Here is an 18,338-nt window from a genome sequence, read left to right as displayed (position 1 = left end):
TGCACAATACTGTATTTTCTATATGAATTTGACCCATTTGTGTCTACATGTCAGCTGATAATCACACATCCAATGCTAACTCTTTCTCGCATATGAAAAAACCAGAGATGATAGCAGAACTCATGCTTACTTGATAAAACTACCTACATTTAAAAATGCTGATGTTTAGGACTTAAATGAAACAGTTACTCATCAGAAAAATGTAGCTCAAATGTCAAAAAGTGTTTAATGTCTCAATTTTGCTCAAAATACATTTTCTATACACAACCACATCATAGGATGTTAATATACATGAGCAAATGTATGAACAGCACCTACAATAAAAAAACTTTAGCTTGGTTTGGTGGTTTCCCGTTTTGGGCATATGACCCATAGTTCCAAAGATGATGAAGTGATATGAAGTTCTGTTACAAAACTTAGTATATAGTATAAATCACTGTGAGCAGCCCATGCTATAAGCATGTGTATGACTACATCTGTACTTGTCTGTATGAAACACACAAGTCAGATCTTTGCAGCTAAACCTGTTGTTAACCATGCTTTGCTTGTATGAACACTAACACCTATCCATACCAGACAGCAGTAGGGAGAGAGCTACTCGGGATACTGGTGCATTTATCGATGGTGCACTACTTTTTGTGTTTAATGAGGGAGAAAAGTGACTCTGACTGAAGAGAATCTGTAACACAAAGGGTCACCTTGCTTTTCTTAAGTTTTCTCTGTTTTTTTCATTTGGAAAAGCTCAAGTGTAATCTGCATACGGAGCAGCTCACAGTTGAAGGTAACCCGTTGTTTACAGATTAAATCACGATCCTTCGACAGAACAGGCTGACCCAAATCGTTAAGGTCAGAAGAAAAAAAAACGAACCCAGATGATACTGGATTGTTACAGTTGTGTTTGTGTGTGTGTGTGTGTGTGTGTGTGTGTGTGTGTGTGTGTGTGTGTGTGTGTGTGAATAATACACACCTGCTTGTGCATAAGGGAAAATGTTAGTGTTAAGACCCCTGCAGCGGTCTCTGGGCCAGTGTCATGTGTGAGTGTTTGTGAGTGTTTGAGGATCCTGTAGTGAGGGTAGAGTATTGTATTTCTATTTTATTTATTAGCCTCTTATATAAGCACCAGCAGGGGGAGGGGACATACTGAGACAGGGGAAAAGGGCACCGAGCTATGAAATACAATCAGAGTGGACAGAGTTGAACTGTTATTGAAGTAAGTCAACAAACAGCAGAAAAAAAGGCTTTTCACTACACAGACTTATTCCGATTATTGAGTCTTCTAAAATGTGTATTCTCTGAAAACAATTTGGCTCAGTGTTAGCCCAATGATGGACTAGCGATCAGTCCAGGGTGTAACCTGCCTTTTGGTCCTGTGACAGCTAGGATAGTGTCCAAACCCCTGTGACCACGAACTGGATAAACAGTTAAGAAAATAGTTGAATGGATAACCACCACATTCTTCAGAGACTGAAACTGTTACTTATAGCCCAATCCGTACCAACAAAACAAAAGTGATGCTACCTACTTGTGTTATGGTCTCCACAGTTTGAAGCATTAATTTTAGAATTGTGTCCACTGCCTTGTTGGTTTTTGGTATCTTAAGTGACCAGATGAGTTATCAGGCTGCAGCCATAGACTGTATACATGAGACAAGTATCAATCCCTGCGAATTGGTGTGAAAAGGCAACAACACCAAACAACACAGGTTCAAATGGTTCAAATATGCTGATGTGAGCCCCCCTCCAGCAAAAAAAAAGACAGGGTCTGAACCAGACTCTGCTGTTGTTATTTTATTTTATTTTGTTTTGTTTTATTTTGAAGGAACACATTTTATTTTATTAAACTCGAGAGTCTATGGGAGGCAGCTTCAATTGGCCACTGAATGAGCTGGTTTTTTTTGCACATCCATGTTGGCTTTATTATTCAGCCCTGGAAATGGCTACTACTACTGTGTGGGACAAATCATAGACTGTAACCAAGCCGTATAACCTTAGTGACCAATTATTTCACGAGGTTCTGGTGATATAGAAAACCCAAATGCAAGCCTTGGAGAAAGATAGAATACAATAGAATAGAATAGAATAGCCCTTTATTGTTATTGTACATGTACAATGAGATTGTAGGTGAACCACACTGACTGTGCCAGAATAAAACATAAATAGTAGACAGCAGGAATAAATAGCAAACAGTTAGGAAGATGAAAAAAAAACACAGAACAAACCTTCAAATTCAACAACAAAATACAAGAAAAAAACAACTAAAAAACAAACATGCGTAAATAGAGACAGGGGAAAACAACAGACACTCACAGACATGAAGGAACACAGGGCTGTACACTCAGCAGCTATTTCATTAATAATATCTCGCTAGTATCATGTTTGCAGTAGAAGGTTCTTCCTTCAGAACAAATTCACAGATTCAACAGAGGTTCAAGAAAGTGCCTGAAACATTCCTCGGAAATGCTCGTCCATCTTGACATGACAGTTTCACACAGTTGCTGCAGATCAGTGACGAGAAACTCCCATTCCACCAGATTACATAAGCGCTCTACTACTCTGTGCAGTGACTATGGAAGCCGTTTGGTGTCAAGGAACTTCTGTGATGAAACCAGTTTGAGATTATTTAAGTTTGTGACATGGTGCGTTATCCCACCGGAAGCAGTCATCACAAGATGGGTACCCTGTGGACATAAATAGCTGGATAACAATAATAAGGTTGGGTCCAACATTTACATGATGCTGAGTTGGTACTAAGAGGCCTAGAGTCCATCCATCCGTCTGTCCATCCATCCATTTTCTTTTGCTTATCCAGGTTTAGGTCAGGGGTCCAGCAACCTACACACAAAAGTAAATGTATCTGTTACAAAGTGCTTTACAGCAGCGGGTTTTTTTTGCGCCACGGACCGATTTATGCCCGACAATATTTTCACGGACCGGCCTTAAAGGTGTCGCGGATAAGTACAACAAAATAAAACTAGTACCGGTACCGAAAAAAAGAAGATTTATTCATAACACGTGTGAAAAGACCCAGGAAAACCGAGTTAACGATAAAAACGATAACAAAATAACGCTAAAACCCGATAAAAACCCTGAAAACCATACATTTCACACACGAGCATCAACTCTCGCGGCCCGGTACCAAAGGACTCATGCACCGGTACCGGTCCGTGGCACGGGGGTTGGGGACCGCTGCTTTACAAAGCTCACACCTCTCTCTCCCCAGCCACCTCCTCCAGCTCATCCAAGGGAACATTTAGGCGTACCCAAGCCAGCTGAGAAACATAATCTCACTAACATGTCCTGGTCTCACCCCGGGGATGTCCCAGAGCCACGATGTGTCTTGTATCCTTATGAGCATGCCACAAGATGAGGCATGCTAATCGTCTTGTAACCTGCTTTTGTTCACAATCTCCTTCTTTCAGGTATTAAGCCAACTATCTTGGCCTCACTGTTATTGTACGCTCTTTTCAGAATACACTTTGCCACCATGGGAGGCGCTTGGTCCACCTTTGCTCCTATTAACTCGGTATGCTCAAGGTTTTTCGCTTGGACCTCTTCTCTACACCATGTATATGCTCTCCCATGGTCAGATCAAATCTCTACTAACTTTTTTTCCACCTAATGAACATCTCTCAACTTTGTCCATCACTCACTGACTCTGCAGCAGAGACCCTTATCCATGCCTTTGTCTCCACCTGAATGGATCATTGCAATGGGGTCGTGTTTTGGATTTCCACCAAAGCCCAGGACAGAACTCAGCCACCAGGCTTCTAACACCCACTAGCTCTGAGAACATATCACCCCCACCCTCATAAATCTCCAATGGCTCTCGTTTAAGTCACGCATTACTTGCAAGATCCTTCTTCTCTCCAGTACCTGTCTGACCTGCTGCACCCATACACAGAGCCTTCAGTGTGGCTCTTTGTATGGGCCACACTGAAGGCTCCCCTTAGAAATGAGTGTTATCAGACCACAGACAGTATTAACAGTAATGTCATCCAATGGTTTCAGAAGTCCTGCTCTCGAGCCTTGAGATCAATGCTCCCACTATCACTGTCTTGGTTGCAAATAGCTGGATTTGACAAGGTTGAAGAATTGCCAATCACAGATCAGCCCCCATTTTGAAACAGTATGACCAAGATTTTAAAAACAGAGCCTGTAAGCCCATAAACCCATCAGGAAATATCCTTCTCCCACAGACTTCTATAAGACTGGAGGTTTGTTTGTACCCACAGCTATGGTTACTCAGCAGCCTACAGATAGAGTGCAGGTTTAAGGCACTTGCACAGTGGCTTCACTTTTCAGACCCAGAAGCTTCACCCATGTTTTATACTGTCTCTGATTCAGACACGTGGAAACACGTCATTGTTTACTTAGAGCAGCACCTAGCATAATACTGACCTAGCCACTGCCTTCTCTTGGTCCTAGTTGGCAGAACGGTGCACAATTTAGCCCCAAATTACAACCTCCAAGGTGACTTGTGTTTTGCTGTGCAGTTGCAAGTCTTTACCCTCTCTGCGCTGGTCTGCCACAAGCACAGAATATGTGATGTTACAGATTCCAGGTACAGGCTGAGCAGCAGGCAGATTGCTATAAGAAACATCAAAGGTGATACAGAAAAAGAGAGAGAAGAAAACAAGAAAAAAGAGGGTAAAATGCTGCAGTCCTCTCCTCTCTGCCTCACCCTTATTCAGTCAGTGCTGACTGTGTAGCAGTGCCTCCCTCACTCCCCCACTCCTTACTGTGTGAAATTGGGTTTACATAACCTACTGCAGTCTGAGATAACGCAGCGCACCACGACTGGCGACATCTTCTCCTTAAAGGCAACAAAGACACACAACATTTGCATGAAGCAGCATTAAACATTCATGGCAGTACCATGCATAGACTAGTATGTGGTATACTAAAGGCTACTGTTTCTGCACGCCATTGTTGTGTGCAAAAACACGTATGTACAAACATCTGCGCGCTCACAGGCCTCTTCTGAGTAAACGAAATGGAAAACGCTAACGCTCTTCCATCACTCATTGCTGTCGCCCACAGCAATGAGTGGTTTAGGTGCATAAAAATATCCATAGCTCTTTAAACACTGCCGTCCCCCTCTTGCACATAAGGCTGTACCATGTGAACAGTATTCAAGAGGTCTTTGATATGTTCTCTTGCAATGACAGTAGTCTCTGGATACATCAAAAGTATGTGTGTGTGTGTGTGTGTGCGCAGCACAGAGGGGCCGTTGTCAAGAGAGAGAATGCACCCATTTTATGCAACTCTTACTTAATCACTTCGTGTTTTACCAGTTTTGTATTGGCTTGTTGACTACAGCCAGTTCTGTCTGGATGGAGCTGGGCAAGAGGTCACTTTCCAGGGCTGTTATCTATCTCTGGGAACCCAGTTCAATGCTTGTGTGTGCGACACTCTGCGTCATTCTGGCTGATGAAGTTGAATCAGTTACCAGGATTGTTGTTCCCTACATTCTCCTCTTACTGTGTAGCTCAAAAGGGATCAAGTCACATTACCTCAGTCAGCCTCATTTGTTTTCTAACAGCTGGAGGACTGACGTACCAACTGGACTGGACTGAACCCTTTCCTAGTAAAGGTCCTGGTAAAGCTTCAGGACTTGAATTACCCAATGAATTAGCCAATAGCAGCACATGAAGTTCATCTTGAGGGTGTGTTTTTAATGAAGATTTTTTAAAAATAGGTGATAGTAAGAGCCTATAAAGAAGTGCATTTTGAAATAAAGCCTATTAGACTATACCAAATCAGCATTTCTGACAGAGTGACATATTTGAGCATACAGAAAAAAATGTTTTAAAACTTATCAAGTTGATGAATTTGAAAAGATTGTAAGCCTAAGATTAATATTTTCATACTGGTGATCCCACTAATGCTACTGGCTGACATTTGGCACCAGAATTAGTTTTGTATTTTCCAAAACAGTTTCTATTTTTTTAATTTAATATTGACTTTTGGTTTTGTTTTGTTTTGTCTGTCTTGTCTGGCAGCGTTTGCAATCTTTCAGATCACAATTCTGATTGCAAATGCTGCATTGTGGTGCTGAACACATTATGCTTTTGCTAGAACAGCTATGGAGAGTCTCTATAGGCTCTTCTTGTTCATCTTTCATCTGTTCGTTTATTCGTTTGTTTTTGTGTCATTTCAGATATTGCATCATATGTGGAATAGTATGGCAATGTCTAAGGCAAGACAGGCAAGAGACAAAAAAAGAAGTGGTGGTGGGGGGATAGAAATGGGGGGAATAAAAACAAATACCAATGCACAATGTATCACCAACTGGTGCACCTGTAAGAGACAAAGGAAACTCCCAAACAAACATACAGCACCTGGAACACACACAAAAAAAGAAAAAGCACAGATACATAAATCAACAATCTTCTTATAGTGTGTGTGTAAGAGAAAGAGAGAGCGAGTATGAGTGAGTGTCGAGGAGACGATATACCTGCTGCTCCGTTTGTGGCTTGTAGTTAGACTCGAGGACCACAGCGTTGTTTTTTTTAGCCATTTCCTTTGTTGCCGGGTTGTGATTTTCGTGAAGGAGATGCTCTCATGACTCATCGAGTGACCCCTCTGACCAGCCAATCGTTGGTATGCAGTCTGCTGACGTCTTTTTGAATCGGTCGGAATCCCGGCAGAGAAGGTTCTGAAAAAGAACTTGGTACCAGGTCCTATGACCAACCCAAGCAGGTGCTAACGTATAAGGGTCTTTAGAGTTGAGTTGACCCTTTTCGCTGTCACCATCTTGATATTTTGAAATCAGATGTGATGAGTGAGGGGTGGATCTGACTCACACAGCAGTGTCTAGTCCACAACAAGGTACAGTTATGGAGCTCAAACTGCCCCACTGACATCCTTAAATATGTATGAAGGTACAGCTTCAACTGCTGGATCAAACCATAAAATTCTTCCTGCTGCTGACTGCTTATGAGAATGGGATTAACCCAGAACCTGTTTCTTCCTATTCATGATTAGAATGATCAGTGCCAGCTCATTGTCACTTGGTGTTGACTTCATTTGTTTGACATTACGAGTTTTTTTGAGGATACAGTATTTGCAAAAGCAATGCTTCCCTTTTACATATACAAAAACGTATTGGTAAGTTAAACCGCTTGGTTATCATAGATAGGCTCTAGTAGTACATTGGTAAATATATAATTTGCCAAATAATTATGTAAGAAAAAAACCCCCTAAAATGCCGTAAATGTTTCATGAGGTTCAGTGATGAATCAAGTGAAGTGATACTTCACTGTTATAGTGGCTGCAGCTGCCTGTGTTGGTCTCAACCTGCACATTGCTCAGTGAAGCAAACAGGTTGTTTATGCAGTTTGGAGATTAATAAGCCAGGTTAGCTTGCCAATAGTAACACTAATTAGTGTTTCTTTTACAGCATTTAGCTGCAGGCAGGCTGTCATATCTCATTTTAATATGAGATTTAAAATGTTTTCTTTGTTTATATGACTATGTAATTCAAGTCTGCAGGTTTTCTGTGAGATTTTACATCTTCTAAAACCCTTGGTGTCCTGACAGTTGAAACAGTGACGATTTGGCAATAATAACGGCACCGATCTATGGTTGACAATTTAAAAGGGTATCTATCAGCAGGCCCTATAAGGGCTGGATGTTTAGCAGAGGTGTAGCAATGGCATGGGTTAGAAAATCAGAGGGGGTGCCAGTGAAAGCTTGGGACTTCCCACAGCTGCTTGTACAGGAAGAAGTAGATATTCCTACTCCTTCCTCTGCAGGCAGGTTATTGAGGGGGGATCTTCTCCCACAGAACTAGAGCTCCTTTGTCTCAAACCCCAAATCCTCTAATCTCTCGTGTCTTCTATCAGGTGGGTTTTGGCATCGTCTCCTCCTCTGACAACACTACACTCCCCGGTTCTTTCCTGAAACATTCACACGAACGGCAAAAAACCCAAAATAAAACCAAAAAACCCCACCACCTCTAAACCAGCGCACTGAAAACACTGGTCAATTATGTGTGTACATGAGGGAGAGGAACAGAAATGGCAGATGCTGCTTCTATGCCATTAACTTAATCTTTCGGCAGCCCACAGCAATTATGCCAATAACAGCCTCCCCTCAAAACGTAACAGTTTGTTTCATAACATCGCAACAGCGTGATTCATATATATATGATTCATGGTGTTAAAAAGATGAAGAGGCCTCGAGAAGCTTTGGTTACATAAAACAACCGTTTTTTGTTTTTTTATTTTTTATTTCTCACCTCTTCTGTACACAACATAAACAAGCAAACACACAGACACAGCCACCCACACACAGGTCATAAGAAAATATACAAAAAAATATGGCTGTTTATATGCCATGTGGGCTGAGCACTGATAATACAGTGGAATGATAAGGGAAGATGAATTATTCGTCGTCGTCTTCCTCGTCTTCTTCGTCGCTGATGACATACTTCTTTGCCTTTTTGGTGGCCGTTTCCTCGTCATCTTCTGCCTTTCTCTTGCCTGATCCCTCGCCCTCCTGTGACAGGAGTACAAACAGCGTTCAGTTACACTTCAACAGTGAGTGCAGAAAAGCATCCCTACTCTGAAGAGTCTAGCATTTGCTGTCCTGCTTAGTTACAAAGGATAATGAGAAAAGTTGGCTTTTTTTCTACACGGTGTCCTGCCTCACACCGCCCCCTGTCTGTCAACCACATCACTGCACCTACCTCGTCACTGTCCAACTTCTTAGCCTTCATCAGCCTCTGGGCTTTATCGTCATCAGAACCTTCATCACTGTCTGATGAGTAGATCCTGGCTCGCTCCTCTGTACGTGAGGCACAAAGAGAAGAGCGTGTGCATCAGGCCTCTGTAGCTCCCAAACACGTCTCAACATACGAGGAAAAAAATTATACAAACAAAACGACAGCAGTCAATGTGAAACGCAGTCATCCTCACCTCTCAGGCCACTTCCACCCTTATACTTGCTCTTGATGGCTGCGAGGCTGATCGCCTCCTCGCCCTCTTCCTCGTCGTCATAGCGATCAGGCTCCAGGTAGCTGCTGCTCAGGCCTCTCTGATGCTGCTTCTCCCTTATCCTCCTCTGCTGGGACTCCCTGCGGATGGAGGCTCGCAGCCGCTCCTCCTCTTTCTGCCAAGACAGACCCGAGTGGCGAGTTTATACAAAAATCATTTCAAGGCATTTAATTTCTAGCTGCTTAGTTGTTAATTGTTTTTCCCCAAACACACTGAGAAAAAAAGGTCACTTTTTATGTTAGATGTGGGAAAAGTCTAATTAATTTTCCTTTAAAGCAATAAGCTGGCCTTGTTGGAAAAAACAATAAGAAATGAGCCTATTATTCGTTTTTGCTCTAAAGTACATTTACACTGCTTGTTGTTCTGTTATTCCTATAACATGACAATTCCCCACTGGAATAAATAGAATTAGCTGTCCTACAATAAAAGGACAACTGCAGGCAGAATAAGGACAAACAAGAGAAGGGGTCATTACTTTCTAAAACATTTGCCCTCCTGCCCATTTTAAGTTTGACAATCAGCTAGTGCCAGTTAGTCAAAAATTTGCTTCAATAACCTTTAACTTTAAACAGGAACACACGCTTACTCAGTCTGAACATTATTAGGCATCTACAATGTCTATATCAAACCTTACTATCAAAAGAGCAGTTTTTAAGCAATTCTTGAACCCTCAAAAAACATATTTGAGTCTTAATGTTCCTACTTATTTAAGCTACCTGCCATACGTTTGCAGTGGCAAAAGAATTTCCCAGCTTTCACAGAATAAACTGTCTACTGTGTATAACTTAGCCCATCAGTATTACTAATATATCTAAATACTTCAAATCTTTTACCACATGTGACTACTCTTCACGATCATGATTATTTAGTGCTTTAACTTTGCATTTTCATTACAATAATACTGTGTTTTCTAATCTAATCAAATTCATTTATCATGTTCTTATTTTTATTACCAACAATGAAACAATTGTGAAGAGAGGGAAAAAAATATCCATTAGCTTGTTTCAGCATACTTTGAAACAGAAGCTTGACTTGGGTAACTATAAAGCAATGCTGTTTACTTTGAGTCCTACCTGAATCCAGTCAAAAGGAGGCTACTTTGATAGTAAATAAAAAAAGATAACAGTCTAATATCTTTAAAAAATAGTGAAAGCAAATAAAATAAAGTTTCAATTTGATTTTGACTAAAGCCAGCAGTGTTGGTGGTGAAAGCAAACAAGTATTCCTTTTCCATTTTTCCTGCATGGATCTCCAGAGCCACAGCTTCAACACCCCATGGTCTTTAGAGCAGGAGTGGGCAGTTAATGTGGGTACACGACAACCTGTGGCCCCCTCTGCCCACCATTGCTCTTGAAATCTACACATTGCGCAGCTACTGAAGCTCCCATTATGATTAGCTTTGACTGTCTGCCCAAAGGCTAGATCAGTGTCAGAATTATGACACTGCAGAGGCGATTAGAAGCTGTGGAAACTTAAAAGACATAGAAAACCTATAAACAAAGACTGTGCTGTGGGCTACTGGTGTGTTTTTTGTACTTTAGTGCAAGCTTAAGGCTTTCGGTCGCCAATTACCACCCTTTTCCATATCTACTACATTTTAGCTGCTCCTACCACATCTAACAGATGTCATGCTTTTTCTTAAAAGTAAAGCAGCCTGATTTCAGCTGCTGGTACTGAAACAGCCTGTTTGGAAAAGACCTAAACCCAGTAAAGTAGAGGCACAACAGAGGGAATGACCCATGAGGTATACTGAGATTACACCTGAAATCCACATTCTGTGGAAATGTGAGACTGGCATACACTTGTAAAAAGGCACTGACCCTTGTTGCTGTTGAACTGTAATTATGATAACTTAAGAACCACCAACTGGGAGTACTGACTACAAACAATGGGGGAAGCGTAATTGATGTCTAGTATTTGGGCGTCAATTGTTAATTACTCAAACTCGCACAACCCCCACATTAGACGTCATCATGCAGGACACGAGTGTTTAAAATACAAAGAGACAAATGTGTGTTTATATGTTTTAAAAGCCATTTTAAGCTAATGCTGCATAGTGAAGAACAATGTAGTCTGCAGTCTTTCTCGAGCTGACAGTAAATGCATCACCACAACTGTAGACTGGTCGACTCGGTTTCCATTTGTGACCACATTATGTAAGCATGTCAGGTTATGTTATTATGTAAGCAGCCATGGTGCCTGTCAACAGCTGACCTCATCTGACTCTTCCAGTCTCTGTGGTAACAAAAGAATTCCCACACTGCACTGCTCGTGCTACCTTGATCATTTCATTGCGATGGGACTCGGGATCTCGTCCAGCCATGGGAAGGATTCTGATCTTCTGTGTCTTTGAGCAGCGGTCAGCCAGAGACAGGGTCATCTTCCTGTGGGTGGCGCTGTCTGTGGAGTGGGGTCTGGAAGTGCAGAAAAAACACCCTGAATAATAACATTTCCCCAGTACGTCTTTATAAAAGTGCATCTCTTAAGAATGTGAGGTTTTCACACATTTTTTTCCCTTTTCTTCTTTATGAACACATAGATCACACCTCTGTGTTGCAAACAGGCAGAAAGAAAAACACAGTATCGACTGCCAAACCTGTTTTAGCCCACACTCATTAAATCTACCTTGTGGAGTTTTTAATATCGCTTTATTTCTATCTTGGGCAAGCACATTGCACACAGGGCATGTTAAGCATATCCCTGCCAATAATGTAATGCAGAAGGAAACTAAAGCACAAGCTAATTTATAGCTAACTGTCATCTGTATTAGGTCATGCAGCATTAGGTACATGCTGATCTTTATATTGCCCTGTGCTTTCACACATTTTCATGAGCTCCATATAGAGATTAAAAGTTGCACTGAGAACCTCTGATGTTATTTTGTGATGTCTTGCTAATGAGAAAGAGACTCCCACTCTGCTGCTGTGGAATCTCTGTTCACAATGATTCACGGCTACACAGCAACAAGCACTGAGAGCTGGTGTGGATTAAATAAAATACAATAAAATATAAAACAAAATGTACAATTTTCTTATGTACACCTGTTTGACTGTTCCCTAATAGAAATATATGATCAGCCAATCCTGTGGCAGCAACTCAGAGCATAGTCAAGATGGCCTACTGAATTTCAATCTGAGCATCAGAATGAGTAAGAAAGGTGATCTGAGGGGAACTCTGAATGTGATATGGTTGTTGGTGCCACACGGGCTGCCTGACTATTTCACAAAGTGTTGATCTGCTGGATATTTCCCGCATAACCATCTCCAGAGTTTACTGGGAAAGTTTATGAAAAGAGAAAATATGCAGAAGAGCATCTTTGAACGAATATCACATAAAAACCTGGATGCAGCAGCTACAGCAGCAAAAGACCACGCTGGGTGCCACTCCTGTGAGCTAAGAATAGAAACCAGACGCTACAATTCACCTGGGTTTACCAAAATTGAGCAACAGAAGACAAAAACACTGCCTGATCTGATGAGTCCAGATTTCTCCTGTGACATTCAGATGGCAGGTTCAGAATTTTGCATTAAATTCATGAAAGCATGGATCCATCCGGCCTTATATCAAAAGTTCAAGGCGCTACTGGTGGTGGTGTAAAGGGGTTGGGCGCACGTGTACCCCATAGAGTACCAACTGTGCATCACAACACCAAAGCCTATTTACTACTGCTGCTGACCGTGCCCAGTCCATTAACACTATAGGGTACCAATCTTTTAATGGCTCCTTCCAGCAGCATAACACACCATGTCACAAAGCTCAACTCATCTCAAGCTGTCAGGTCAATATGGACCAAAATCTCAGAGGAATGTTTCCAGCACCTTGTTGAATCTCTGCCACAAAGAATTAAAGTAGCTCTGATGGCAAAAGGAGGTCTAATCTGGTACTAGCAAGATGTACCTAGCAAACTGGCTGTTGAGTGTAAATGTGGTCTCATTAAGTAGGCATACATGGATGTAAACAATGCTGGCGCATTAAAAAGCCCCCAATTCTAAGCCAGGTATATGATGTAACAAATTCATCAATTATGTCTGCTTGATTAAAAGAACATACTGTGTTCGTTTGACTTCACCAAAGACATCTGCTGTTGTCGAATGTCTCACATTTTTAGATCCCCACCAATGTTCTTACAATACAAACATTAACCGCTGGCCTCAGCTCCCTCATTTAATGATGACTTATTATGAAAATATCATCACAAATATAACCTATGTATTTATTAAAAATACATTAAATTTAACACAAATCACTCACGATGCTGAGATCACTCGAAGCTGTGAATGACACGGAGTCATGTGTCTGTTTGGCTTATTTAAGAAAATGTATTTATCTGTAACCTTAAGTTCACTGTCGTATCACATGACCTCGTGAATGAAGAAGTCTTGTCATACAGTATGTCCTTTAGGTGCTGACATTTTTTTTTTTTAAACGTGAATTTTCTGGCTTTAAAAGAGTTAAAGGTGCTTTTAAAAGGAAAATAAAAGCATTGTAACCATCTGCACGCTGAGCAGTTCTAATCCTAATCAAAACTCAAATGTTAATGCTCCAAGGGAACAAACCGTAATAATGTTCTGTTTGGGAACACGGAGGCCTGTTGCACACTGAGGCAGGTTTGTCCTCATAGACCCATGTGGGGTGAAAGACAGAACATTCAGGTGGACTTCGGGGGGGGGGGGGGCTAAGAAGCTTAAACAGTTCTTATTGTGAGAAACCTGTGCAGCTTGCACAAGGTGATCCGGGGACTTAAAGCATTCAGTACATTTCTAAATGGAGCCTGAATGAAGGGTGCCATTGTGGCTGCTGTTGTTGTTGTTTGTAGGGGTAGCCCGGAGTTTGTTTAGAACATATTCTACTGTCAGGGAGCCAGACGGAGGAGGAGTCTCCCTCGCAACTCACAGTCTGTGCCTAAAAGGAAACAGCAGCCTGTTACCAAAGCCACACTGGCATGTTAGTGCATTACCTGAAAGTGAGTTTGGTTTTGAACACGGCCTGTCCCTGCAGCCCGGTGCCCTGTCGGATGAAAAGGTGATTGTGGTCTCCTTGGAGTGGGGCTTTGTAAACATCGAACACTTCGTTCCCCAGGTGGAGGGACATGCTGTGGAAAGAATGGGAAACTGAAAAGCGTGCCAAGTACAGAGTTATGTCCTGATCGCAGTGTCGCACCCCGCGGCATCCAGCCTGACGTAACACACACCTGCCGTCGGACCATTTGACAATGCGCGCATTGCTCTCTCGGGTTTCATTTCCCTCCTCGTCTCTCTTCGCTCTCCACCGGATTGTGTTCTCCACCTGTGGGGAGAAGATGATGAACATCAGGTGACGTAGGAAAAAAAAAAAAAAAAAAAAATCATCCGTCATTTCTAGCCTACACAGACCTTCAGTTTGAGCCTGGTCCGCCCCTCTTCATCCAGCATTTCTTCATCCTCAAATTCATCCTCATAGTACTGAGGATCAAACGGTCTAAAAGGAAAAAAAAGAAAAAGAAAAGACAGCGTCAAAAAACATCTAATTATCTTATCATCAAGTGAAAATAATTTTTCCATTTATCCACACTGCACAAGCTCTGACCTGGGCTCCACAGACAGGAAATTGGGCAACTTGACAAAATAAAGGTCGGATCCCAAGTCAGTGCTGACTTTTGGGATCTCTACTTCAATTCGAGTTTCAGGAGCAGGCTCCTCTTCTGCCTGCTCCCCCTCCATACCATCCTCTGCATCCTAGACACACACACACACACACACACACACACGAACAAGTGAACAAACACTGTATAATCCACTGACCCATGACAATAGGGATCAGCTCAGAGAGGCTTAGAGAAAAAGGGGATTTTGGATCTCGTATAAAAAGGACTCGATTAAAGGAGCTTGATGATGAGTGCAGAGAAGAAACAGAGGGTGAGAGAACAGACACATACCAGGGGCTGGCCCGGGGTCGGGGGCTTCTCTGCATCGCTGTCTGAAGAGATGTCGTCCGCTTCTCCGAACAGGTCATCTGCTGCGGTCTTCTTTGCTGCGGAAGAGTACGGATAACTTTCAGTACCATAAAAATATCAAATTCAGCAGCAGAAACAAAAGTCAAATGGTTGCTGCTGCGTTGACCCAGTAAGGTTAGGGCTTACTTTTTGTTTCAGCATCGCTGTCTGAATCGGAATCGGAGGCAGCTTTCGCTTTGGGTTTCCGTCCTATGAAATCATCTTCGCTGTCACTTCCCTTTGCAGACTCTGAAAAACAAAACCAAGAAATGTTACGTATCATTTTCCACATGTCACGTTTATAATGGACGCACGGGACACCCACGCACATCTTACAGTAAAGGAAAACAGTTCATCGCCTTGTGCATAGAGTCTGTGTGAAAAATTAATCTCATGTTAACCTCTGAGTTTTAAGCTCGGGATAAAATGTTCACATATGGCCCCAATCCATGAAATTTACTGTGTAAAAAGATTAACCCTGGAGGCTGGCTCAGCGGCAGATCCTGGGGGTTGTACCTGATTTCCTGTTCCTCAGTCCCTCATCATCAGAATTTTCTCCCTCTTCGTCAGAGTAGTGGCGTTTCTCCTCCTCGTCCTCCGACTGGTCGCTCTTAGCTTCTCCTCCCCACTTCTCATCTTCCGATTGGTTCTCCCTCCCTGAAGCTTCGCCATCAGTGTGAGGTGTGCCCGGGCCAGACTGCGGAGTCCCAGGATCGCTGTGCATACTGAATAAGAACAAACACGGTAAACATATATTCAGATTTTTATTCCTCTGGAAGTCACTTAATCCCCCATCCACTTCCTTATGACAGATCAAAGACCTGATGGCGTTTCTCAAACTGGAAAAGATATATTTTAGCATCCCGATATCTGTGCCATCAACGACCTCAGTTAAACAACGGTGAGCTGCAGCCTGTGTGAGACGTCTTACCTTCTGTCTGAGCGAACGCTGCCCCTGTCAGAACGAGGGCTCCCACCACCAGACATCCCGCTGCCAGCCGGGCTTCCTCCGTCCGACCGGTGACCGCCATCCTCCTCGTCTTCATCCTCATCTCGATGGTCGCGCTCCGAGCCGCTGTGCTGCTCTGCGTCGGAGTGATCGTTGTCCCCGCGGTCTGAGCGCATGCTGGCATCTGACTGGTTTCCTGAGCGCTCAGACTGGTTGTCGCTGCCGCTGTGTTGTTCATCCTCACTGTCGTCTCCAAACAGCTCCTTTTACAGAGAAGACACATGAGTAAGTTTAGATGCAGCTCATGACTGTATCGTCACACAGACACACACGCGCCTCAGTCCTTCTACTGCAGACACAGGACACCTTCATTGTGGGATAAACATACTAGATGGTTTGAGGTAGGTTGAAAGTTTATTAACTCAAGTGAATGCAAGATTAACATTACAAAAGAAATACAATTCTCTGAGGTCACTGTGGTAGTTGAAGCAGTATTTTCAGTGGCTAAATTCACAGCTGAACGACTGATTAGGCGGCTGTCTGAACGTTGTCTGCAAAATGCACCTTATTCATGCTGGGCTTGCCGGCCTCCTGGCCTTCGTATTCATCATCATCATCATCACGCTCCCTCTCGCTGTCACTGCCGCTGCCTGAAGCATTGCTGACAGAACGAGGCCTCTCCTGCTCCGACTCTGAACCAGAGCCGGAACCAGACTCTGCAAAGAGATAAAGCAGTCCGACTTATTCTAGTTTGTAGTGCCAAACAGATGTTATTCACTCCTCTCACATTACAAACGTGTGACTAAAAAGGTGAAGCTCAGCTTGTTTAAATCCTCATACTCTCCATATACCAGTGTTTCGTTCAAACAAAGCAGGGCTGGGGGCAATCCTGTTTAAAAGAAATAATATTTATTTATTTATAACCACCTTAAGTCTCTTTGGGGTGCAAAATCACAATATTTCTATGGAAAAAACGAGTGATGCCAGAAAAAGCTTCCAATTATCAACTACTTTTGGACAAAAAGAAGCAAAGATGATATCAGTTTGTTAACATCAGTAAATGAATCATGCATCTTTAACTGTGGGATCCCTTAAACATCCCTGTGTGCACAGCAGCACTGTAAACAACACTGATCCTGCATGACGAGCTCCTTTTTGTGGACCTTTTAGATGATTTCAGCATCAACACAACAAAGTGCTTTGATGGTTTTCCACACGTTGTCTCATACAGACATATAATATATTTATGTCTCTGAATAAAACCCATAGAGGATATTTAGACCCTTTTGAATAAATACTGCTATATCTGACAGTTGTTTGTATGGGATTATCTGATGCAATCACAATATTATTTATGTACGGCTGGATCAACAGTGAGTACTGAAATACACAGTGTCATACGGTTTTCTCGTACTGTTCTTCTTTCTGTAAAAATCATTTTAGTAGCAAGTCTGTGGAAATTAAAGATTATGTAGGTGAACTTAGGTGCTGCACCAGTTTGTGCGTGAAGACAATTCTAATTTTGACATAAGGGAATTAAGTTTTTTTTAAGATCTTAAAATGTATATTTGCAGTCGTGCTGCTAAAAAACATGAGCGCTGATCCTGCACCACAGCAACAAAACAACTTAAGCCATGGCCCTCCGTCTCAGACACATCACGTGAATCCAAACACTGAAAAGCGATTTTGAAAAAAATAAAGTAAAAGAAAAGTGAAACTAGGTAAAGGATAAAAGAACTCCACGATGGTTTCCATTAAAGCCAACGTTTAAAGCACATTAACATTATTAACGTCTGCCTCGATATAATGAACATCCGCGAAACGTTCCACACTCTCGCGTTAAAGCTCACCTCTGCTTCGCAGCTGCGCACAACGCGGCACTCATCTAATTGCACAAACTGATGATTAAACAATATAAGCCACGAGTTTCGGGCAACATTACCTCGCTGGTCGTTGTCGCTGTCCCCATCGCTCCCGAACAATTCATCCATGTCCGCCATTTCTTCCAAACTGTAGTAAAACGTGACCTACAGGATATAATTACTGGGTTTAAGGATTTTGGATCCGGGTCAAGCTGAGCTTAAGTGATGTAATAAATCTAGTCAACCGCCAGGGGGAGAAACAACACCTGCTTAGCTTCTAACCAAAGAATATTCGTTTATGTATACTTTTATGAAAACATCGTTATCTCTCTCCCCTCTCCCCCCTCTCTCTCTCCCCATATATATATAGAAAAGCACCCTAACAGATAACTAAATACACATCACAAATATATATCACTAAGTAGGCAGTGATATAACAGAAAGTGTAATTCATTTTAAACGTGTACATAGATAGCAAGGTCTGGTTAAATTTAAACCTGGCTATTCGGAGTGTTTTATGGTCTCCTTTCTTTGTTCTGTAATTTTTTTTCATTACTT

General features: G+C 42.2%; 1 protein-coding gene across 1 annotated transcript; it reads right to left on the bottom strand.

Moving 5' to 3' along the window:
* Positions 1-2,069: 2,069 nt before the first annotated feature.
* On the bottom strand, positions 2,070-17,971 carry leo1 (LEO1 homolog, Paf1/RNA polymerase II complex component). Its single transcript, XM_085155755.1, has 15 exons — positions 17,861-17,971; positions 16,483-16,634; positions 15,901-16,181; positions 15,486-15,694; positions 15,117-15,218; positions 14,913-15,007; positions 14,564-14,712; positions 14,371-14,455; positions 14,190-14,284; positions 13,956-14,090; positions 11,277-11,412; positions 8,921-9,113; positions 8,692-8,789; positions 4,507-8,501; positions 2,070-2,831 (listed from the first exon to the last, which is right to left on the bottom strand). The coding sequence occupies exons 1-14, from the start codon at positions 17,916-17,918 to the stop codon at positions 8,388-8,390; spliced, it is 1,902 nt and encodes a 633-aa protein (XP_085011881.1). The 5' UTR covers positions 17,919-17,971; the 3' UTR covers positions 2,070-2,831; positions 4,507-8,387.
* Positions 17,972-18,338: the final 367 nt, after the last annotated feature.

The sequence above is a fragment of the Neolamprologus multifasciatus genome, chromosome 1 (genome assembly GCF_963576455.1).
Source record: "Neolamprologus multifasciatus chromosome 1, fNeoMul1.2, whole genome shotgun sequence".
Classification (NCBI taxonomy): domain Eukaryota; kingdom Metazoa; phylum Chordata; class Actinopteri; order Cichliformes; family Cichlidae; genus Neolamprologus; species Neolamprologus multifasciatus.
Note: the sequence above shows the minus strand (reverse complement) of the source record. Positions and strands in the feature narration are given on the sequence as shown.